The sequence below is a fragment of the Thermobia domestica genome, chromosome 5 (assembly GCF_964235325.1).
Source record: "Thermobia domestica chromosome 5, izTheDome1.hap1.1, whole genome shotgun sequence".
Classification (NCBI taxonomy): Eukaryota; Metazoa; Arthropoda; class Insecta; order Zygentoma; family Lepismatidae; genus Thermobia; species Thermobia domestica.
Window position 1 is genome coordinate 19,572,171 of NC_137458.1, and position 26,528 is coordinate 19,598,698.

The following is a 26,528-nucleotide window of genomic DNA, read 5'->3' on the forward strand; positions in this document are numbered from 1 at the left end:
TATGAACATAGGGCGAAACACGCGTTGTTTCAAAGTAACGAGATGCCGAAATCGAGAAAATTGTAACTTTGAAGAGGCCTAGCTCGAAAACTATGAGAGATGTGGTTAAAAATATATTAGAGGAACTAGTACACTGTCTATCTAAATAACCATGTTTCAGAGTTGGGTTGTACCGGCGCATATGATTTTAGAGAGAGTGGATCGAGAAAAAGCTGAACCTATACCGTAGCTCCCTCTACAAAATCCGCTGTGCCGATACGCGCGCGCGCGCGTGTGTGTGTGTGTGTCTTAGAATAAATGAATGTGGAAAAGTAGCCAAGGAACAATTATTTTCCAGGACAGCCATTTCTCAAACCATGATAAATTTTACAGATGCCAATTGTAATTCAGATTCTCTTCGCACCAAAGGTAGAAGGGACTCGATAGTTGGATTCAACTTGTGTGTTCTACTTTATATGGAATGTTTTCAAGCGAGGTACTCACGCAACATTTTTTTTATGGAGGTAGTTGGAGAGTACTTTATATCATAGGCCCGTAGTCAAACTCCCTATATAAAAATTGTTGTGGAAGCACCTCAGGATTCTGAAACACGCAGTTTTGTATAGAGCACATACTAGTTCCTAAGTGAAGTCTTGACCCGACTACGGTAGGTCCCATCGTTATGGAGCTATGGACCTTTAGAATTCATGTTTTCGGCAGCCTATAACACGTAAACGATGGGGTTTTCGCCGTTTATTGGATTTTTTGTTTGTTTTACTCTCAGGAATCACTCCTCTGCTTTTGTACAACGAATTTAGCGCCATACGATATATATATATATATATATATATATATATATATATATATATATATATATATATATATATATATATATATATATATATATATATATATATATATATATATATATATATATACAGTATGCAAATTTTTAAAAGTAACTGCCGCCTTATTTTTCTCTCTCTTTCATCAATTCCTCTGTACTTTGAATGACTTCAATGTTTCAATAATCTATAATCAATTTTATGCTCCATACTATTTCGTAAATAAGCTCACTCGAGGCTACGTTGTGGTTAGCAATCGTGCCTTTGGTACGAGAGACTGCAGGTTCTATTCCAAGTGAGAGCTCATTAATTAAATTTTCCAGTCACACGAAAACTGGAGAAGTGAATGTTGAGTTACCAAAAATAGAACTTCTTACTTGACGAAGGTAAAAGAAGTAACACATTGAACAATATATTTAGGCTTAACTTTCTTAGGCAAAAAAAAAAAAAAAAATCATAAGTACTCTTGACTGAAAATAATGTATTATCATACTAGCTGATATGCCCCGTTCTTCGCACGGGGAGAATAGGTTTATGGGAAATATTTGAATCCACTTCCCCTTATAACATTATTTCAATGTAAGTGTAATGATAAAAATATAGAATATACTCTACTTTTGGCAAAAGTATTGAAATACTCTATTCCACAGAATATGCCATTAATCAAATTGATATGAATAAAGAAGAAACAGTTTGAACTGGGTCTGGGTATTATCTTCCAAAAGTCATTTCAAACGAAGCAGACGCTTTTCCGCTCCGAAAACTATGAATTCGACATAAACCTCAATCATTTTTTTGGCATTTTATTTTTCAATCACTCCCTCTCCTCCCTCTGTCGCGAGAATGAACTTGGTCTTAAACGACATGGAAGCGTCATTTGTTCGTTTCTAAAGGAGCTGAACTTGACTTAAAGTGATCGAAAGCTGTCATCAATGAGGTCATAGACCCCGAAAAGTATAGATTCGTTTTCGATCGGTCGTTTTCGATCATTTTTATATGTCTCCCCCTTCTCCTCCCCCTAGATGTGCCAGGCGGGTCTTATCACGACAGTATTCTTTTCCAGACTGTAAGTAATGTATTCCAAATTTGGTTAAAACTGCTCCAGGCGTTCCAAAGTCATGGTGGAACGCACATATATATAGTGGCGGATCGAGGATATGATCAAGGGAGGAGCTAAACCATAGTTTGCCACTTTATCCCGTGTAAAGCAGGATTGAAGCCCATTTTATCCAGTGTATACCTGAGCGTCAAGGGGGGTTATAGCCCCCTTGGATCCGCACCTATAAAGATTGTATTATGTTACAGTATATTATTACTTCTGATCCCACTTCCAACTTTGCTAGAGATTCGTCACCTTATAACTTTATACCTTATGGCCAGTTCTTTAAAATTCGTTCACAAACTCTTCTCACTCTAACATTTCCTTCATTATCAACCATGACAGGTTATAAGAGATATATGAGCAGGGCCGGATTTCCCAATAGGCCCGGTAGGCCCGGGCCTACGGGCGCAAGGCCGAGAGAAAAAAAAAGAAAAAATATATAGAAATAAAAATAAATAGCCATAACTTAACATACTTTTTGAATTGATTTTAAAAAATCAGGCTAATAAAGCATTCTGATTTTGAAGTTCATTGGGACAAATAATTGTTGGTAAAGTTAAAGATAAAATTGCATCGTGGAGTGCTGTTTAAGCAATTAACATATAGGCCTGATATAATTTTTTAAATAAAGGTTTTTAGGAAAGTAACTTTAACCAGACTAGGGGACGAAAAAAATATTCGGCCTAGGGGCGCCAAAATGCTAAATCCGGCCCTGTATATGAGGCAGCTATATAACCAAGTCCTCTATAAATGTAGGTTTCTTTATGTAATATTGTTATTACGAGTTTTTTTTCTTTTAAGGTACAGACATAAATCTGAATTGCTGGTTTTTAATTCAGTAATGGAAATTAACTAAATTGTCTTTATAAGAATAATGTAAATGTAAAAAGTTTCAGATTATTCCGCCATTTGCAATGTATAGTCTTAATTGGGCATTGCTAAGCCATCTTTGTTGTTAGTGTAATCTACCATACTATATAAATTGTTTGTTGTAAATAATATATTGTTTGACACAAAATCATGATTTCCGTAAGGTGGTTAACTCAGGAAATGCCATTAGAACAAGGATGCAAATAAGCAACAAAATTTTACTCGCCCAGGAAAGAAGCTACTAGCCTACATCCTACAATAGAAATCATTTACCTACCTTTGGTATAGTGTTGTAAATAGAAAAAAAACCGTTCGTATTTTTTCAGAAATGTACGTTTTTTTTAGAAAAAAAACATTGCCTCTCGTTTTTTTCTAAATTTCGTTTTTTTTTTCAAATAGCCATTTGTAATGTATCTTACGTCATTTATGTCTGAAGTATTTTTATGTATGTATAATTACCATAAAATGCAACATAAATTAAACACTAGATACTGATACGGTACAAATATTTTACAATTTATATGAGTAGCGTACCTACTAATAATCCGGGTTTCTGTAGTGTTTCACCATATCAACCAAGAAATAAAAGTATAGATGAACATTTGTATCGATGTGTAATTACCATAAAATGCAACATAAATTAAACACTAGATACTGATACGGTACAAATATTTTACAATTTATATGAGTAGCGTACCTACTAATAATCCGGGTTTCTGTCGTGTTTCACCAATATCAACCAAGAAATAAAAGTATAGATGAACATTTGTTGTTTTTTTTTTTTTTTTCGTGAAAGTAGGCCTTTAATAAGTACGAAAATAATATCACGAACAGTATAAAATGCAAATAACTTGTCTAAAGGTAAAAACTAATACTAATTTGCCTACTAATATTTTTCTGAATATCATATATAAATAATTTGTCGACTAGATATATGATATGCATTGCTGGCTCTACCATATGTGCAACACGTGCATTTGCACTGGGCTGCAATATCTGTCATAAGTGTTTTATTTAAAATAAATATTTCTTTTTGGAGACATACTTCATGATCATGGTAGCTAAATTTACTAAGCCAGGGATGCCCACAAAGGGGGCTATGACGCAAATTGCGTCATTGAAATATATGGGGGGTTAAAAATCTATATAAATATGCTTGAGGGTGTGTAAAAATTAATCGAAAAGATTTTTTTTTTCATGGAAGAACACCTACGGATAGACAATTGAGGGGGGTGCGTCATGGACATGAGGGGGATGGGCACCACTGACTAAGCTGACCTTCTATTTGAATACTACATTCATAAATTATGTTTAGGTCGCATTAGTTTAAGTCTCATGATCAGTGCTAAAGCAAATGGTAAAATATATCTCAGAATAAAGTGCTTGATTGTTGTCAAATACAGGAACTCAATTCTCGAATGCCTGTCCCCTTTGGTTAGTTATCAAAGTTCTGATATGAAAGCTTCTCTTGTCTTTGTCGCAAATAAGATCGTTATCATGGAAGGTGGAAACACTAAAAAAAAATAACAGATGTAGAAGGAAAATCAAGAAATAAGGTAAAAGAGCTAGTTGCATTATAATTGCAAACTGATATGTTGAGATTGAAACTCGATATTGAATTCTATAAAAAGCATTAACATCTTTCAGATATATTTGCTTTATCTTTCACTAACATAATAGATTAATAATTAAAGAAAAAACAGACACAACAATATTGTATTTGTAGTAAGTATTTAACCCTTTCTGAGTGCGAGTGTAGTTTCCCTCCCTTTCGTTGTTCATGCTGGAGTAGCATACTTAAAATCGTGACTTTTAAGATTTGTTCTTTCTGGAGAAAGATTTGGGCGGCAAATTACGTCATTGCGCGGGCGACAAATTGCCTAGGGCCGCGGCCGGCCCGATGATATGTACACTCATGTCCACAATGATTGTCGCATATCTATAACTGTCTTCTTGTAAGAATATAATTTGATAATGATTTTGCAGGGTACTTCTAAAACTGATACTATGTGTATAATCGGAAAATGTATATTTGTGGTAAATTTCAAAGGAAAAGAATTATAAATACGAAAATGAGAAAGAGTAAAAGAAACTGTTGCTAAATGGAAGTATTGAAGACTTAATCAGTGCGACGTGATTAGACGCAAATACAGCCCTCGTCACCTACTCATTGCATTGTTTTCTTTCGTTGAAAGAAAACAAAGGACCCATTCTGTGTTACTGTACATTCGGCAAGGGAATTGATCGCAGAACTTGGGTGAACACATGATTGCCAAGGCACATTTCTTTTTAACCTTTAACATGTTCGTCAGCTGGAGAGTGTGTATACTGATAGATCTTGAGGTAGAAATGAAGCAATTGTTTATAAATATTAGGGAAGATAGCAGGAGCAGCGATGAGTCAACAAAGTCATGACGAAAGTGAATGAAGTAAATAGATTAAGAGATGAGTTTTTGGATGTGTTACTTCAACGTTTTATTTCGATTACATTGAGATGTGTACACTCATGTCCAAAATTATTGTCGCATATCTATAACTGTCTTCTTGTAAGAATATAATTTGATAAATGATTTTGCAGGGTACTTTTAATACTGATACTATATGTAGAGTCGGGAAATGTATATTTGTGGTAAATGTCATAGGAAAAGAATACGAAAATTAGCATGAGTAAAACAAAATGTTGCTAAATGGATAAGAAAATTTTATTTTCGTTTTATTGTTCTTATTTACTGCTGTTTTGACATGAAATTTTCCACATACATGTCTTTGCCGATTATACACATACTAACATTATAAGAAATACCAGGCGGATTCGTTATCAAATTATATTCCTACAACAACATATTTATAGACATGCGACAATAATCTTGGACATGAGTGTACATACAAGACATGGATATAGGATGACATAATTTGAAGTAATGTAGGGTGTTTCAAAATGAATATTAGGGTTTTGAAACTTTGTAGTATCTATTACAATTAACTTACAATTATAAGTATTATCAAGTAAAAGAGCAACTCAAACAGTTTTGTACACATGCATGCCATGCATTGTTTCCTCTGTCTGCCGTTAGAAAGAACAAGTAGCAAAGATGGAGACTAGAGACCAGAAAGCTTTGTGTGTTTTAACTTTGCAAAGACTGAATCTGTAGTTACAGTGCAACTGTCTGTGTGAATTGAATCTTTTGTGCCATATGGCGGAAAGTTTATGGGTCTTTCTCACCTATTAACTCAATGTGTGCCATGTGACGAATGAAGCTCACATCGAACACTTGAAGCAAAAACTGTTTGAGGTGTTCTTTTATTTGATGTATCGTTTATAATTGTAGATAAAATGTAATAAGTACTACGAAGACTTAATTCCCCGATATTCATTTTGAAACACCCTGCATTTCTCAGCATCAGTATTGGAACTAAGATGTAAAAAGGAGAGATTGTGATTGTTTACAACAACGATATTATTATTAGTCAAGACTATAATTACTACAAGAACACAAGTTAGTAGTCAAAAAATGTAATTAAATGTACACTCGTAACCCTTTCGGGCCCAGGTGGCCAAAGTGGCACATACGGATGTGTCAATTTTTTAATCCGCTCCTGTATGGTCACTAATTAAGATATCGGTATATATATTTTTTGCCAAATATGGTTGGTCCATAGTTTATCATTTTAGTTTCTTTTTCTTCTGTGTGTCGAATTTCCCTCTCAAATTTCACCCCAGTAAAAATTCGAAAATTTTCGAATTTTCTTTATTACTTTTCCCCTGTAGCTTCATTCGTTGTAGAGAGACCTCCTTAAGACTTGTGAGGTAGATACGTCGGATGGATACCTAATTGTTGACATCAATTGGACGGGCTTGTGCGCAGTGTTGCCAACTACGGAAATTAAAATCTCCTTAAATTTGGGCAAAAAATTCGAAATTTTTGTTATAAACCGTACCTATACGTCCGAATGCAAGTCAACTTACGCCAGTCGAACATTTGTTTTTACTGAACAAACTCGGGTACATATCGTTACAGTGAAGTAATCAGGGGACGCACGAAAAATTCGGATTAAGGTTCTAACTCTTGATTTTCCCCTACTTTTCTCTTTATCGAAATATATTTTTGGTAATTAAAAGCATTGTATCTTAAATATCGCCATGATACTTGTAGGATATATTAGTAATGTACCAGTGTTTATTTTAAGATAGTTTTCGTCTGTCTAGTAGCAGTGTTGCCAGTTACGGAAAATTTTAATTCAAGATGTTAGGTGAAAATTACGTGTTTTGTCTATTATATCTCTCTTGTTGAATACATAGGAAGAAAAGTACCAGTATCTGAAAGTCTTGTCTTTGTCCTTCACAACGCACTATAGAAAGTTTTAATAGGATAGTTAGGGGAAGTACAGTTGAGGTTTACACTAGACCTTGTTCTCTAAGTGGAAAGATAACTGTGATTTTTTTTAGGCAGACTGAAATACTTTTAATGACCTGCTTACTTTATTAGATATCGTCACAATACTTGTAGGGTATATTATAGGTATACCAAAGCTTCCTTAAGATAGTTTGTGTGTGTCTGTTAGTACTGTTGTAGCTACAGAAAATTTTAATTTCCGATTTTAGGGGGAACTTTTGGAAAAATTCCTTTTTGTCTCTATTATTTCCCTCTTTTTGGCTACATTCGAACAAACGTACCACTGTCTGAAAGCCTCGTCCTTGGCCTACATAGCACACCATAAAAAGTTTCGGTAGAATAATTAGGGGAAGTACAGTTAAGGCTTATAATAAACTATGTTCTGTAAATGTTAAGAAAATTGCGAATTTCTGAGGTAGAATGAGATTTTTTTTTTAAAAAAAATCATGCTTACTTTGTTAGATATCGCCATGATACTTGTAGGAAGTATTCTTGGGGTACGAAGGTTTACTTTCAGATACTTTACGTCTGTTTTATGGCAGTGTTTCCAGCCAAAACAATTAATTCCCGATTTAAAGTAAAAAATTTGGCAAATTTCCCTTTCCCCCTATTATTTCCCTCTTGCTCGCTACGTTGCAACAAATGTACCACTACCTAAAAGCCTCCTCTTTCGCCTACAGAACGCACCTTAAAAAGTTTCAATAGGATAATTAGAGAAGCTGTAGCCCCGGCATATCTGTTGGTTTTTGCTTCTGAGGCGTAAAAAGTGTCAAAATTGCATGTGTATGGAAAAAGAGATTTTTTCTTTCTCTCTTTGAATGGAAGCCAGCGACTTTAGGTTTTCACTGTACCTTGTCAACGCACCAAATATTTTTTTTTTTAGGTGACTTAGACATATATGGCGACAGTGGTGCTAGATACAAAAAATCTTGAAATTCGGTTAGGGATTTTTTGTAAATTTTCACCCCAACATTTCCCTCAGTAATTTCCTACCCGCTCGCAACACTGCAATGTAACGTACACCAAAAAATAGCCACATTCCTTTTCTAAAAAACAAGGTCTTAATCATATCAATAGGGTAAATGGTTTTTGAGCAATAAGTCACTAACTGACAAAGTAGGAAAACGCCAAAAATGATCTGGGTCCGAAAGGAATAATCACACGATTTTGCTCGTATAGGTACAAGGAAACAAACGATTTGTAAGTTACAAGGGCTTCGACTCAAGTTCTATTGATTATTTCAATAATCTTCAAGATAAATCAATAAATAATAGCTGCCAGAAAAAAAACAGACATTTGAAAAAAACATGAAAAAGAACGTTGTTTTTATTGAAAAAAAACTTCACAGAAAAAAACCGTTTTTTTACAACACTACTTTGGTATAATATTAAATACTCGCCCGCACCGATGAACCAATCGCCCCGGGCGAGTGGTTATTTGCATCCCTGCATTAGAACTTTAATTAAATTGTCAGTTGTTTTCTGCTACATGTTGCTTAATGTAAAAATTGTATGTTTTCCTTAATATTCATTATTTTTGCAGTTCTTCGACTTCATATTAATTTAGATGTAGTATTGATCTAAAAACGCAATTAAAAGACCACAAAACCCTTCTAAATATTATTATTATTATTATTATTATTATTATTATTATTATTATTATTATTATTATTATTATTATTATTATTATTATTATTATTATTATTTTTGATTTACTGGATGTCACATCCACGCGGCTCCGAAACACTCCTGGACTAATTTTCCACTATAACCTAATGGTACCAACTTTACAATAAACAAACAGTATCTGCCTTATGTTCATGCTGCTGAAAGCGCAGATGGCCCACACTATCAATAACTAAACATTCCTTTCCATCATACACTCTCAGCACTAATTCAGTGCCATTTCGTGCACTAAAAAGAAAATTATGAAAGCGCTAGAAAGCAGAAAATAATATGCATATTTAATACTATTATCTATTTAAAACAGGGCCGTGCCGTAGGGGGGCAAGCGGAGCGACGGCCTCGGGGGCCGAAGTAAGGGGGCGAAAAATTCGGGAGAAAAAAGGAAAAAAAGATAGGAAAAATTGCTTGGAATATATGTATGGGGGCGCCGTCATATACTCTCGCCCGGGCGCTGATTTTTCACGGCACGGCCCTGACTTAAAAGATTATGAAGTCGTGGTAATCCAAACATATTTATGTCTCATAAAATTACCAACGAAATTATCACACATTCGGCATTAATTTGTTCGACTTGGCACAACTTAAAAAAATATGTTCGAATACAAACTTTTTTTTAGAAAAAAAAAAGAGCCGATGCTTAAAAAAACAGTTAATATTTTTCTAAAAAAAAGAAAAGTTTCTATTCGAACATAAAATTTCCTAATTTGGAGATTAAACACGACGGCTAAGTCAGATTCTTGAAGAACAATTCAGTAAGTTAAAAAAAAAAAAAAGACTACAAAGAAAATGAGTCTGCTACAATGGCAGGAAACAGATACGTAAACTAAGTTTTTCATCAGTAAATATGAAAACAAAGGCAGTAACCTAGATTTAATGTGTAGGTTAAAAAAAGAAACAACAGTATAATTTATCTTAGCGGAAACTTTAGCCTAAACAAAATCTGTCACAATCGATGAACAAGATAACATGATAAATAGACAGGGAGATAAACATGTCCCCTCCCCCTCCAAAAAAAAGAACATCAGAAGAGTGAAGGCATTTCTGCACAGTTGTTCACTATCACTACTGACACCCTATCTAATGTGACTTTCTGCAGTGATGCCAGATACCGACGTTTCAGATTCAGTTACATAGCAAACACATTGAATGAAAGTAAACCTCGTAGCCAGCTCGATTTCATAGACAGGGCAGAAATGAATGCTGAGAGGGCAATGACAAGGGCATCAAGAAACATCATAAAAACTGTTTATTTATTTATTATTTACGGAATTTGAAACAAAGTTGTAACATCTTTTACAATTATATTAACATACAGGGTTTGTCCATGAAGAAGTAGGACTGATTTTCCCTTCGCCAAAACGTGGTGAAGGAGGGGGTTTACTACTGTCCTGGTTGGGTGGTGGTGGGTCTTAGCTACCAGCGTACCAGTCGCCAGTCGTCTCCTACCCTTCACAGAGTGTAGATCGAGTTTAAGGTGAATCCCTTTCAAGGGGTCTTGTCATCTCCATACTGAATCGTTTGTTAGAGCAGCGTTACGCAGTAAAATTTTGCGTCAAACTGGGTAAAACTGCGAGTAAGACCCATGAGATAATCAAGACTGCTCATTGGAGTGATGCCATGGGTCGATCAAGTGTTTTTGAGTGGCACAAATTGTTTCGGGAGGAGAAAAGAGCAAGTTGAATATGAGAAACGGTCAGGACGTCATTCAAAGGCACAAAGTGACAAAAACTTAGTGACTGTGCGACATCTTTTGAACTCTGACCGCAGATTAAGTTTCCGGATGATATCAGAACAATCGCTGGATCATGGAAACTTCTTCATGACAATGCGCTGTGCCACACCGCCTTTGCTATCATGGACTTCCTGACCAAACATGGCATCACACTGTTTCCCTAGCCACACCACAGCCCAGATGTCGCTCCTGCTGACTTCTTCCTCTTCCCTCGACTGAAAAGAGTCATGAAAGGATGGTACCATGGCTCGGTCCAGGCTGTTCAAGAGGCCGTAACGAGGGAGCTGAAGAGCATTCCAGTTTCTGCGGTCCAGAGAGACTTCAGTGATTGGCAGAGGCACTGGAAACGCTGTGTTGATGCAGAAGGCGCATATTTCAAAAACTATTAGCGGAAAACCCCTGTATATTACGGTACACAAATCAAATTTCTACGACGTTCTGTTTTACAGTTGGCAAAAAATAATTTAGGAGCCCGTTTCTAGCTGGGAGCATAAAGGCAATTGGACATTCATGCACTAAAATAAATAAATAAATAAATTAGCACTCAATATAAATTATTATCTCGTTCCTTTGATTAAATTAACTTTATACCTAGATATATAACTTGGATTTTAGATCTAGAACCAATCGAAGAAATGAAAGATGTGATTCCTCCTCCTCAATTTTCAACACAGTTCCTCATGTGTTCCATCATAATCTGTGGACGCTCTTCAGGATGTAAATAGAATTTGCGATATTTGGATTTATCGATTGATCGATATTTTCAAATATTAAAAATTTGATATCGAAGAATTATAATAATCGATATTTTCAGTATTCGTTTTCAGAATGTTTCCTAATATGGAAGTCATCATGTTTCTTTGTATTGCCTTTCATATGTCGGGGCATGGTGGTTTAGTGATAGAGCGCTTACCTCTGATGCGTGGGGTCCCTGGTTTGATCTTCTGCCGCAAGTAAGTTTGTGGTGGACAACACCGTGCCTGTGAGTTTTCTCGGAGTACTCCCGTTTCCTCCCACATTCCCATTAAACCAGTTCTTCTCTTATCATTCACTTGCCCAAATCATCATCTCCTTTACCCTACAGGCATAATTATGGGACGTTTCCATATGTGAGAACCTATAGCAACCGTTGCAGTAACCACATTGCCACGTTAAATGAATCTCGTAGCTGTCATTAAAAAAAAAAAAAAAAAAAAAAAAAACCTTGCAACTCGATCTTCCTATTTACTATTTAGATGTTAGAACTTCCTTAAAGCAAGAAAGGTACCTCCACACATGCAACACTGTACTCTAATGGACAAACAGTGAAATTCCTCCGCGCACTTCCCCTCTCTGCCCAAAGAAATCTGTTGTTTCGGAAGCGGCGAAACTGGTATTTCCTTTATGTCAGCGGGAGGGCGATAGCAGGTAGCAAGCAAGACGTCCCAGAAAGTTGCACATGATTCAACTCCTTGCAAGATGGGAAACATGTTGTATGTCCCTTTCAAGACTATGTTTACATGGTGAAATATGGTAGGGTTTCAAGTTTATTTTTATGACAGCTACAAGATTCATTTAACGTGACAATGTGGTCTAAAATCGAAAGTTGTATAAATCCATTATCGTTTCCGGTTTCAATATTGATTTACTTAGAGCAAGAATTATAAGAGATATTGGGAAGCGTTTCTTTTGGGAGGGGGGAGTCAATTCGCTGTCCTAAGAATAGGTTCCATTTCCTCTCTTAATTCCATATTAAAACCGGAAGTAGCATAAATAAACTACTTCCAGTTTTGACATTGTTGATCATTAAAGAGCAAAAACTGTAAGAAATAGCTACAAGCAAGTTTTTGGTATCGATTTAGTGTTCCCAGAAGAGGTACCATTTTCTATCTTCATCCTCTATCCCAACCGACTGGGAAGTGGAAGAAATCAGCCATTTCTGTTTTAACATTGATCACCAATTAGTAAAGTAGGCAACAGATAGGAAGGAGTGGTTTTCTGCAAACGATTAAGCGCCTAAGAAAATACTCCACCTTTACCTTAATCTCTCTGCTAAAATAAACTATACTTTGTGTTACATTAATTTCTATAAATCTATAGAGCAGGACCTGCTAGAGACAGTGAGAATTGCTTTATATATATATATATATATATATATATATATATATATATATATATATATATATATATATATATATATATATATATATATATATATATATATATATATATATATATATATGTATGTATGTATAGGGTGTTTCAAAACAACACCGACAACGTTTGGGAGGTGATTCCTGACACCAAGATAAGACAAAAAGTATAGACCGACCTAGGTGCACAAATGCTTCCTTTCGGAGTTATAGGCTACCGTAAACTTAAAAAAAAAAAATGAAATTTGAAGGTCCATAGCTCCAAAATTGTGGGATCTATCGTAGTCGGTTCAAGACTTCACTTAGGAATTAATATGTGCACTATCCAAAAATACGTGTTTCAGAATCCTAAGGTACTCACGCGTTAATTTTTAGAGAGGCAATTTGACTACGGGCATATAATTTAAAGTACTCAGTAAGTACCTCTATAAAAATCGTTGCGGAAGTACAACAGGATTCTGAAACATGGATATTTGGATAGGGCACATACTAGTTCCTAAGTGAAGTCTTGGCCCGAATACGGAAGGTCCCATAGTTTTGGAGCTACGGATCTTTAAACTTAATTTTTTCATGTTTTCGGCAGCCTATAACTCCGAAAGGAAGAATTTGTGCACCCAGGATGGTCTACACTTTTCGTCTTATTTTGGTGTCAGGAATCACCCCCAAACGTTGTCGGTGTTGTTTTGAAACACCCTGTATATATGCTTAGGTGACTTGTCCCTCATATCGGAAGTTATAGACCTACTAATTCCGGTTTCCATATCAAATTCGCATAGTTAGGAAATCTACCACAATGGGAAACTAAACTGTTTTGCTTTGGCCTTGATCGACATTTCAGATCGTCATAACAAGGAGCTCATATTACAACGTATAGGGTTGAAGTCAGGTGATTATGCTCTCCAATAAGTAAGCCCCTTTTAACATACTGTTTAAGTGTAATCAAATTGTTGTCATGCATCTCTTAAGTTTGCGAGGTTCAGGATTTGATTTACGAGTGAAACCCACAGGGAAGAACGCAGACCGATAGTATTTGAGAAGAAGATCCTGAGACCGAGACGAATATTCGGACCCAAGAGGAACGAGAACGGGGAATGGCAAAAACTTCATAACGAGGAACTCCATAATTTATACCGTTTAACAAACATTGGTAGGGCAATCAAATCTAGGAGGCTCAGGGAGACAGGCATGTAGCCAGAATGGAAGTAAGAACGCTTTCAAACTTTTAACTGGAACTTCAATCGAAAAACATGCATTAGGTAGACCCAGGCGCAGATAGGAGCACAATATTAAGATGGATCTCACAGAAATAGGAATACAAAATAGAAACTGAATCCAATTGGCTAAGGATAGAATTCAATGGAGAGCTTTTGTGAACGCGGTATTGAACCTCCGAGCTCCATAGGCCATAGAGTTAGTTAAGTATATGAAAACTAACACTAACTCTTAATTTCTTCTTATAGAAACAGAGATGGGCCACTCTAGCTTTAAATTTATTGGGAAGATGTGTGCAGCTGGATTAACAGAGTAATGTCTCGTGCGTGGTACAGGTGAGTATGAAATGGCAGTATGTACTTTGTATTTGTACTGTATGAGTGGGTTAATGAATGACTAATATGGAAGAGGAAAGCCGTGCCGCGTATTTCGTAACAAAACGAGTACATTCATCTTATGAAACACCTGATCGCTGACTCAATAGCACACTTGCTTCTATGTTAAGATTATTTACTGAAGGTGTTGTCGAACGCTTTGGTATCTGAAGAACTATCACTGGCTGACTGATAATGTTTTGCTCGTTGCCGATATTTACAAAGCATTTGATAAAATTGCATTATACTGCATGACTAGTGACATTGCATTTCCAGAAGAAGAAAAGAAGAACAAACATGAAAAATATATAGAATTTATGGCTGATATAATTCTGCAAGTATTTGTGCGTAATAAAAAATAGGGAATCATTACTCACATAGTCAAGATTCTTTTTAGTAACCTTGGTCAAGACAACACGAATTTGTGGTTTAGTTTTAGGCCTTTGTCTATTGCATATACGTACTTATTTATGTTCATAGTCACCATTAATGCTATCTTGGGCGTCCATGTACTTGTTTCCAAGAAAAGCCATGGGGTTTACTCACAATACATCGAAGAAATCGATTTTTGTCCTACTCACAATACATCGAAGAAATCGATTTTTGTCCTACTCACAATACATCGAAGAAATCGATTTTTTGTTCTATCCAAACCTATCATACACTCTCCTACATAAACTAATAACTCCATTTTTGGATCAAAAGATCCAATATTTTTTAGTCAAAAATTTTCTTGTACGTCTTATATCTGGAGAACTACATATAGTGTAACCAAATCCAAACTATCATTTAACTGACCGTGAGTATGATGTGCTTATTCCGTAGAAAATACAAAAACTCAATTTAGGGGTCGTTCAAACATTTCGCGGTCCCTGGTCCAAAAACTAATTATTGGCCAAGATCGCAATTTTTTTAACGCACTTTTTGGGATCATTCCTAAAAATTCTTGTCCTTCGTAGTGGACAACATACACAAGAAACTTGAATCTTTTTGACAACCTAGTCAAACAAAGTGTATATCTTCATTCCTCTAACTATACTGAAGGTCTTTTCTACCGTATGCACGTCTAAACTATAGAAGGAATGAATGTAAAATTGAACCTGACTACATGAACTGCAAGACAGAAATGTATGTTTTATTTATTTATTATTATTAACCTCACTGTAACTAACTTTCAGCATTCAAATTCTCAATATGATGAGAGAAATGAAGAGTTTCTTCTTTTCTTCTTTCGTCTGTTTTGAAACTTCAGCATGCAAAAAAATATTGCTGAAAATGTAACAGTATTATCTTAAGAGTCTTCATCCGGCGAAATTAAAATACCACTAATTTTACAGTAATGATGTGATATCTCCAAATAGATAAAAGATAATTGAAATATGGAACAAGAGCGCCCTAGACAATATTATTTTCCGTGAGGTACCGTTATCACAAATCACCCAGTGGCTTTCCGTTTTCAGCTGTTTAGAAACGCGAAAATAAATGCCGATTTTCAAAATGGCTCTAAATCGAAAGCAGATAAGTGAGTCGTGATAACGGTTTTCTCATGTAAAATAATATTGTCTAGGGCGCTCTTGTTCCACATTTCGATTATCTTTTATCTATTTGAAGATATCACGTAATTACTGTAAAATTAGCGGTATTTTAATTTCACCGGGATGAAGACTCTTAAGAAATCTTTAATTTCATTGAACTTGTTAAAAACTAAATACACTAGAGCATACAGAGAAAAAAAGTATGTGGCGTACGTAAAAACGTAGGTTACCTGCGTAAATCCCGTAGACTTTGGACTTAACGTAGGACTATGTTTAACATCCTGCAACAAACGTATATCTGAAAAGGCATATTTTGTAATATATGTCGTATAAGTGTTCCATCTATATATACTTTCCGAATAAGTGTTCCATCTATATATACTTTCCGAATAAGTGTTCCATCTATATATACTTTTCGAATAAGTGTTCCATCTATATATACTTTCCGCATAAGTGTTCCATCTATATATACTTTTCGAATAAGTGTTCCATCTATATATACTTTCCGAATAAGTGTTCCATCTATATATACTTTTCGAATAAGTGTCCCATCTTTATATACTTTCCGCATAAGTGTTCCATCTATATATACTTTCCGCATAAGTGTTCCATCTATATATACTTCCCGAATAAGTGTTCCATCCATCTATATATACTTTTCGAATAAGTGTCCCATCTTTATATACTTTCCGCATAAGTGTTCCATCTATATATACTTTCCGCATAAGTGTTCCATCTATATATACTTCCCGAATAAGTGTTCCATCCATCTATATATACTTCCCGAATAAGTGTTCCATCTATATATACTTTCCGGATAAGTGGTCCATCTAAACGTACTTCCTTATGAAAGAAAGAATTGCATATAAGCAGTAAGGATCTTATAGAATGATGGACGTATATAACATATAGATGACGTTTGTAATGTGCGGAAGATTGTTAGATGTCAGACGTTGTGCAGCGCTATGATGTAACATGTAAGTGAGAAAAAGGCAGTACTTTTTAACACATGGAAAATGTATGGTCCGTACAAATTTCCGTAGTAAACATATGTATTCCGTATATTTATACAATATATCGCTGTTTGGATACTGGATTTTTGTCAAAACGCCAAACACTAAAACATGATAGTGATTCTCACAGGAGAAAACTTCAAAATTATTTCTCAAAATCTGTCTCCGAGCAAACTTAGGTGCTTTTATTTCAACATCAAGAAGAAAGCATATATTTACTACCTCTTAGAATAGTATTTCACATAAATTTTAAAACTCTTTAATTTTTTCCTTATTTTCCCGAACATATAAAAGAGATTGTTTTGAATAAACTGATGTACAGAATGGATGTTATACTGAGTGCAGTTTGCGACTAGTTCGAGAAAAGAGGGATATTTGCTAATTATACGTAAACAATCAATAAACATAGGTGCAGTAATACAACTTGTCGACTTACAGGCACGTGAACATAGCTTGATTTACTTACGCTCCTGAAGAATAACGTAACTCATTCAGTGTTTACTTAATTTTTACGAAATTCTCTGTAAATAAATTAACGTATCAATTTGTGTTTTTCTGATCACATTATCTTGCACAATAGTGGTATTTTTAGGATTAAAGCCTGTGACAAACATCTTGGCATTTCAGCTAAACGAATAAAACGCAACGTTGCCGAGTAAGAAAGGGGGTGTGGCTATGGCTTGGCTAAGCAAACCAACTACAGCGCGATCAAGTGGCAGAGGGTGAATGTGTACAAAATAAACGTGGCAATACCGCAGCACTCTCATTTGCTAGCAGTCTTTAAAGGGAGCTTGGAGCGCCGCCTTCAAATGCCAAGATGCTTGTCACAACGTTTAGTTTCCTATGAACAGTGTTCTCATGAAAAAAATTAATCCCATCTTCAACTGTTCCGGTCGTATTTCTAATTTCAGGCTCTTCTCCACTAATTTTAGCTTAGATGAAACATAATAAAAGATGGTTGCTTGATAAAAATTATTATCTTAATTGCTGTTGTACCACGCTAGACTGCTCCTGTCATAGCTAATCAAGCACCATACGAGGTGTATTCAAAAAGTATGGAAACTTTATTTTTTCCCGCGTAAACCAATGACGCGCGGGAGACTTTCTTCAGTGTAGATGTAGAGGGGGACACTCATGCGCAGGTGTGATTTTTTTTCTCGCTCGCAGACAACGTCAGTCGCTGGTAGTCGGCCAACGAGTGAAGACGTGTAGTGAGCGGTCGTTGAATTTCAGTTTTTTTGTAAAATGACAGAAAATCTTGAGCAGCGATATTGCGTCAAATTTTGCCAAAAGCTTGGTGATATTCAAGCGAAACACATTCAATTGGATCGGTACATTCAATTTTGAACGAGAATTTGGGCATGAGGAGAGTGTCCGCGAAATTTGATTCAGGCTTTCATCGCCAAACACATTTCTGTGTGTCGTCAGACTCCCTACTCACCCGACATGGCTCTGTGTGACTTTTGGGTATTTCCGAAGCTGAAAATGCCAATAAAAGGGAACCGATTTGAGTCAAGAGAATACATCATGCGGAATGCAACGGCACGGTTGCTCCTCACCATTCCAAAAAACTGCGTTCCAGAAGTGTTTCCTACAATGGCGGGAGCGCTGGGAGAAATGGGTGCATTACCAAAGAGGCTGCCTTGAAAGCGGTGAGTGTTCCGGATTTCCAAATCAATAAATGTATTTTTGCGAACCAGAGGTTCGATACTTTTTCAACTCACCTCGTATCTATCTATACTTGTATAAAGAACTCAGGTTTGATGGTTATTTAGTTAGTGATTTGAGACTGAATTATATCAAACAAACTAGCTAATTGAATTAACATACTGCATTTTCGCTGCTGGCTCGTGGAGACAGTCAATGTTTCTTAAGAACAAAATGTTAATTGACTCTATTAGCTACTTTTATTTGTTACTTGCAAATCCCTGGTTATTGAAAGGACATTTTGGACATGAATTTCCTCTTCTTCTTCTAAATCTTTTTCTCAGTTAGCTGTGGTCGTCTTTACGGATCGCTGTCCTCCATCTTTTCTATCTTGTATCATATACATTGTGACATCACATTGCACCACATCGTTCTTCACACAAGGATGAAAATCAAAACCCTTCGATTTTTTTTTTTTTTTTTTTTTTTTTTTTTTTTTTTTGAAGAACGGTTCTAACGGTTTTGTTCATTTTTCATAAAACAACGTTTCATTAACAACCCTATGATATGGTATAAGTGGTTTTTTCTAGGAAAAATCCACAAGAGGTAGTTTACTCCAGGGAGTTTTTTTTTTTTTTTTTTTTTTTTAAGATTTTCTTAAAAATTGACTAAGGCAATTTCCTTCATATTTCATTAATAGCCGGACAACATGGCATAACTCATTTGTCCTTGAAAATCCACAAGGGGTAGTTTAGCCTTGGGATAAGATTTTCTCAGGCGATTTTTTTTTTCAACGATTACTCAGGCTATTTTCTTCCTATTTCATAAATCAGTGTTTCACTAGAAATCTGATAATATGGCGTAACTCATTAATCCTACAATCTACAAGGAATGTTTACTCCTGTGGTTAGTTTTCCTCGATTTTCACCGAAACGACGCAATCGATTTTCTTTATATGTCAATAATAAATGTTTCATTAGTGACCTAACAAAATGACATAACTCATTTGTCCTGAAAAAATCCACAAAGCGTAATTCATTATTGGGGTGAGTTTTTCTCAGATGATGGATTGAAAAAAAAAAGGAAGTTTCGTTTGGCACTGTGAAATTACTGTAGACTCCCAAACTGTTGGGGAATAAATGAAATCTTTGAGTTTTATGCCTCACGGTTATGCCGGCTAGGCTAAAAGAGACGGTGCTCATCAGAAATTAATCAAATGCTGGAATGAAGGAAGTGGAAGGAAACGGGAGAACCCCGAGGAAACCCGCGTACACGGTGTTTGTCCACCACAAAGTCCAAACTATTGGAATTCAATAGTCAAACTTAATGTAGTACATCTGTAACTAGGCCTACTGGTTGCAATACTTGTAAGTTAATAAGATCAAAGATAGAATCCTGTCTGTCAGACGCTGAATCCAAATTAAAAAGCTATTACTCCCTATGCCCTACTGTTTCTGTTCTATGGCAATAAACGTTAAAACCAGAAATAGTTAATTTTAACCACTTCCGGATTGAATAGATTGTTAAGAAAGGAGATAGAACTTATCTTACTGTAGGAAGCCGAATCGATTGCAAAAAACCACATCTCGATATTCCTTACCGTTTTGCTCTACGAAAATAAATATTAAAACCATAAATAGTAGTAAATTTCAACCATTTCCGGTTTTGGTAGAATGTTCCGGGTTGTGATGGTATATTCTCTTGAGACCATCAATCGAATGCAGTTTTTGTTCTATGGCAATAAACTCTCAAACAGGAAATAACTCATTTGAAGCACTTTCGGTTTGAATACAGGGTTAACAGAAGAGGTGGAATCTATTCTTGGGGCGCTGAATGCATCTCGATATCTCTTATCATTTTAGCTCTGATACTTGTCGATGGACGGACAGACGAACAAAACCGTTCTATTAGATTTCCGACGCTTATGCATAGCAGGGAGCAAAATTTCGAAGTCAGACACACTCGCCAATCCAAAAATGATGGTCGCCAGTATCTCTCACGTACGAATTATGATGTCCCCCTCCTCAAAGGCCATTGGCTTAACAAAGAAAGAGATTACAAATACGGCATATTGGTTGACCTATTCGAGGCACTGATCTGTCCCCCCTCCCAGCTGTTTAGTGTGGTGGCCCGTATGTTTTATTCATTTTCTACTACTGTATTTCGTACATATCACTAAATCTAGATTTATGTATTAACTTTGGATTATCTACTTATAGTATTATCTACCAGCATTATCTATTTACTTAGGATTATCTATTTATTTTGTATTATCTACCAGCATTATGTAGTTACTTAGGATTATCAAACAGCATTATATACTTACTTAGGATTATCTACCAGCATTATCTATTTACTTAAGGTTATCTACTTAGTATTATCTAACAGCATTATCTACTTACTTAGGGTCATCTACTTACTCAGTATTATCTACCCACATTATCTACTTACTTAGTATTATCTACCAGCATTATCTACTTACTTAGTATTATCTACCAGCGTTATCTACTTACTTAGGATGTCTGGTGTCTGGCAATGGACGATCACTTTTTATCCGGCTACTTGTGATGGAGTTGAAGGCGTGTCTGCTGTATGGATCTTCGTCATCTGAACCCTCTTCTCCAGATATGTACGCTTCTTCGTTAAATTCTACTACTGGAATTGAGATCATGGACTGTGCAAGCTGAAAAGAAAATAGATAATTTAATAAGCAACAACCAGATCATAGTGAAAGAGGAATAGAAAGGCTAGATTTCTTAGTAAGTGAGTACAAAACCTGATAGAAATGCATAAAAATTAAGAGACTTTGATGTGGCCTCTATTTTCCTAGGCTAATAGCGTTCTTTCGGATTAAAATCGGTCAAGAAAAATGAAATCTCCAAACTCACGAGCTCAAGTGAGCACCAGTTCCATTGTGAGGAGTGGGAGCCCGAGGGAGCACAAACTACATGCAAACTGGTCGTCTTTGTTCAAGAATAAGAGGATAGCCTATTAGCTCCACAACAGCGACTTAATTTCTGAGACGCTGAAATTGTAGGAAGTTATAAACTAACACAACGCTCTATTGCCATTTATAAGGGGGATTGGAAACTTCGTGGCCTGACTAGAAAGGAAGCAATTATTTTATGTTTTTATACATTACCTGCGTAGCTATATTTTTTGGTAGTCACTGTGTAAAATTTCATTTCTCTATTGCTTCAGGTGAGGAGTTGTATAGGGCGCTAAGTCGGCGGAAATGATGGAAACTTGTGACATGGAGAAAATCGAGCATCAAACTGTCATTAAGTACCTGCATAAAAAGGGTTTATCACTACAGGAAATGCATATGGACATGGTAGAGACACTATGAGAAACTCTGCGCCCTTGTATTCTATGGTGAAGGAGTGGGTAGCAGAATTCAAGCGTGGCAGAAACAGCATTGAAGATGACCCTCGCAGTGGCAGGCCTTCAACGTCGACCACTAAAGAAAATATCAATAAAATTTGTGACCTGATTTTGAACGACCACAGAATCAAAATTCTCAAGAAATAGACGAGAATGTGGGTATTTGTGGCCCAAAAGTAGGTATACAGTCTGGAACTGATCAGTTCACTGTACTTTATATTATTTCTTATTGCTATCAACAAGTAGACCTAATTCCTTTATTATTTGTTCATAACTTAAGCCCGTAGCAGTCGAAGCAAATAAATCCCTAAACTAGAATGTTATACCTGATCAATGCAGGGATGTATACCTACTTTTAGGCCACCCTGTACAGTATTATCATAAACGAATGATGGTTTTCTGAGGTGTTCGCGAGGTGGGTACCCAAGTTGTTTTCAGTTGAACACAAACGCAATAGACTCACCCTTTCCCGTGATTGTTTGGAACTATTTGAAAGTGATCCGGAGGAGTTCATTGATAGATTTGTGACTATGGACAAGACCTGGGCACACCATCATGCACCGGAATCAAAACAACAATCGAAGCAATGGAAACGAACTGAATCTCCTGTCCCAAAGAAAGCCAAACAAGTTTTGTCGGCAAACAAGGTTAGGACATCAATGTTTGGGGGGATACTAACTAACACTATGGCCTATAAAACCCGGAGGTTCAATGCCGCGTTTACAAAAGCTCTCTACTGACTTGTATCCTTAGCTAACTGGATCCAGTTTCTACTTTGTATTCCAATCTCTGCGAGATCCATCTTAATACTGTCCTCCCATCTGCGCCTAGGTCTTCCTAATGGTCGTTTTCCGATGGGTCTTCCAGTCAAGACTTTGAAAGCATTTCTACTTTCTTCCATTCTAGCTACATGACCTGCCCACCTAAGCCTCCTAGACTTGACGACCCTAACAATGTTGGGTAAACCGTATAAATTATGTAGTTCCTCGTTATGAAGTTTCCGCCATTCCCCATTCCCATTCCTCTTGGGTCCGAATATTCGTCTCAGGATCTTGTTCTCAAATACTTTGGGGAGATACTAGGGGTATTATCCTGATTGGTTTCTTGAAAAAGGGAAAGATTGTCAATTCTTATTACTGTACCCTTCTGCGACGTTTGCGTAAATAAATCAGATTAAAAGGCCAGAAATGCTACGAAGAAAAGTTTGTTTAACCAAGACAATACGCGCGTTCACACGTCCCTTGCATCCATGAAAAAAATTCATTCCTATGGATTCGAACTGTTGCCACACCCACCTATTCGCCCTCTCGAACTTTCACTTATTTAGAAACCTGAAAAATGTTTTTTGAGGGTCAGTGATTTTCTTCAGATGCAGATGTGAAAAGTGCTGTACTGGGATATTTTGCAGGGCTCGAAGAATCATTTTTTAAAAGTGGTATATAGAAGCGTTACTGAAGATTTGGCGTAAATGTATCTCGGTCGAGAGGGATTACGTGGAAAAATAAAACATAATACATCCAAATATTTTTCTAATTTTGTAGATCAGGCTACGAATTTTCCAATGCACCCTCGTATTTGCAATAGTTGATGTAGAATGAATTACTTCTGGCTGCCACTTTTATCAATTGACTATATGATAGTTTAATACATTTCACTTAGCTGTAATTGTAATTGACGCAGCTAGTCAGTCATTCTCGTCGTGTTTCAAGAGGAAATAAATTCAACCGAGCTAGCAACTTCCCATCACACAGAATAAAATTACAAAATAAATTTTCTCAGGTAACTTTCCTTTTAAAAAAATCGATTTCGATGAAAGATTGAGTATATTTTTTGAGAGATTTTACCAAGTAGTGTACCTTGTTGGTTCAGTTTCACATCAATCAACAATAAGGAATGTATTTACACTCTTAAAAGACATGTCCAATAATAAATTCCGAAAAAAAAAAATGTGATTTTCACTAAAACGGCATTTTTTTTTTTTTTTTTTTTTTTTTGCTTTGAGATTACAATTACTTCTATTGTTTGAGGCTGAAATTTGTCAGACAATATATTTATTCAGTGGAATAGGCACGGAAGGGGTTTGCGGGATTTTAACCCCTTCCCCCATTGAGCAAGATATTATGTAAAAATAAACATTTATTTTGTTAATTAAGATATGTGTACAAACATCTAACATTATATGAAGTTGGAAGCTCGAACCGGCCCCTTTGACGAACTTCTGTGTACGCCACTGACTGAATCCATCCCTATTATAAAAGACATGTTTGAGTACAAGTTTTCTTTAAAAATAACCATTTTTTTTTTAAAACGAAACATAGCACTTGCTTTTAATTCCACTTGAATCTATTGTTTATGGTAAAATCAGTTGGAGGTAATAGGATAGCTAAATTGACTCCATTTAGGAAAAAAAAAAAAAATAAATAAATAGTGGTATCTCTCTTAAAAATTGTCATTTTCATGGAAGCTTTCTCTGGAGCTTTACAATGAGGACTATTTCTTGGAGTTGAACTCACAGATAAGAAGTACATCTCCATAGTGGCGTACGAAAAGGGTTTAGGGTAGAGACCTGCATGGGCCGGGCTTGGGCGGGCCGACTCTGCTATTTCTTTGGGCCGGGCCGGGCTTGGGCTGGCCGACACTGATTTCTCTTCAGGTCGGGCCGGGCTGAGGCCGATCAATTGCAATTCTTTAATAATTATTGACTTTCGTTAAACGATAAATGGAATAAAGCCAAACGTTGAAGAAGTGTGTCCGTGAAAAATGTTACAAAGGATGCAATAGCTATTTACAGTTTGTGTTGCTTAGCGGCTCCACTTTCACTATAGAGGATTGCAGGCATTATGCGGTAAATTGAGCTCTGACATTGACCTTCACTGAACTCAAAATATAACAAGAAGGGGTGGAAATGTTTTGCCTGTCGCTAAACAATATTGCCATCTTCACTTTATGCTAAAAATCAATTAAGTTAGATTTTTGTTACAGGGAATGGAGTTTTTGTTCTCTCGATAACAGGCAAAGTTCTATGAGGCAATGGTACCATTCGGGAGGCAAGCGTCAGGTTGTGAACCAGAGTTTAGAAAATGTTTCTGAGGGTTAGGTCAAATTTAGTACTAAATTTTAAGAAAGTTTGGGGCTCGAGCTAACTTTTTAAAAAAAAATATCGGGCCTGGGTCGGGCCAAAAACTTTTAAAATTTATCGGGCTCGGGCCAAGAATTTTAAAAAAACTTATCGGGCCGGGCCGGGCTCGGGCCGAAAATCTCCAAAACTTTTCGGGCCCGGGCTGGGCCGGGCCGGATTGGGCTCGGGCCGAAAGATTCGGCCCGTGCAGGTCTCTAGTTTAGGGGTGTTAACACCTCCTTTGAGCGAGATATGCAAAAATTAACATTTACAGAATCACCCGAAATTATATTAACTTGCAAGCTTGAACCACCCTTCCCCTCTTGACAAACTTCTGTGTATACCACTGCATTCAGCCTTAGTGGCGGTTCTTGAGGAAGGTCACATCATTCAACATTTAAATTTTATCGCTATTTTAAGTTAGGGGGAGAAAGCTTCGTGGAGCTCCGGAAAACTGAACACAAGAATAGTGCATTGGGTAAGCTTGTCTTCCCTTACCTTACAGAGTGCCGTACCGTGAAAAATCAGCACCCGGGACTAGGGTGTACGTACAACGGCATCCCTGTGCATATGAGCGAGGTCGACAGACCAGTCGCGAAGCGCCACCATAGTTGGGGCGAAGCGTAAGGAAATTTTCAAAAATAAATCCTGCTTTTTCTTCATTTTGGGCACTTTTTATTATTTTTTCCTTCCATTTTATATATGTCTACATGCATTTTCCTAACATAAGTAAAACTATAGGACCACATCCTAAAGCAAAAAATAAACGAAATGAAATCTTCAAGTTTTACGTCCCACGGTTATGCCGGTTAGACTAAAGGAGACGGTGATAGTGAGAGATGAGTGAAAATGGTGGAATGAAGAAAGTGGGAGGAAACGGGAGAACCCCGAGAAAACCCACAAGCACGGTGTTTGTCCACCACAAAGTCCATACGGCGCGAGCTGGGATCGAACTAGGGATCCCAAGCGCCGGAGGTGAACGCTCTACCACTGAGCCACCGCGCTCCCCCCACTACATCCTAAAGCAAAAAGAGGATTTAAGTACATTTTCCAAGTAATTTTTCCTGCCTATTTTTTCTTTCCTTCTTTTCTTTTTTCCTTCCGAATTTTGCGCCCACTTACTTCGGCACCCGGGGTCGTCGCCCCGTTCGCCCCCTCATGGGACGGCACTGATCTTACAGCGATAAAATTAAAATATTTGACTGATGAGACTTCCCTCAACAGCCATCACTGCATTACCTTTAACATTAAGAAAATGTTTCAGTTTCAGAGTAACTTCGCTAAAGAAAAAAAACCCATTATCATAAAACATGGCAAGCTTTTTTTTTTCAAGACTTAAAGATCACTCCTATTGGTAGGAGTTAGTATTCGTTAAAGGTAGGTAGAGTGATGTAATTCCCCTATTTAGGAAAAAAAAAAGTTGCTTCTGAAGTGCACGGGAACATTAATAATATTAATACGAAAAGGAGAAAAATATGTAGGCAATTTTATGGATATTATAGAGAT

General features: G+C 36.4%; 1 protein-coding gene across 3 annotated transcripts in view; it reads right to left on the minus strand.

Annotated features, from left to right (window-relative positions):
- LOC145685768 (polypeptide N-acetylgalactosaminyltransferase 16-like) overlaps positions 1–26,528 on the minus strand; it is a 257,039-nt gene that overhangs the window by 98,560 nt on the left and 131,951 nt on the right. For all 3 annotated transcript variants that reach the window (XR_014131483.1, XM_081758290.1, XM_081758289.1), the window contains exon 2: positions 21,034–21,203. Coding sequence is in view for 2 of the 3 variants with exons in the window: in XM_081758290.1 (XP_081614416.1) it covers positions 21,034–21,203 (170 nt within the window). In the remaining variant the exon portion in view is untranslated. The remainder of the gene's footprint in view (positions 1–21,033; positions 21,204–26,528) is intronic.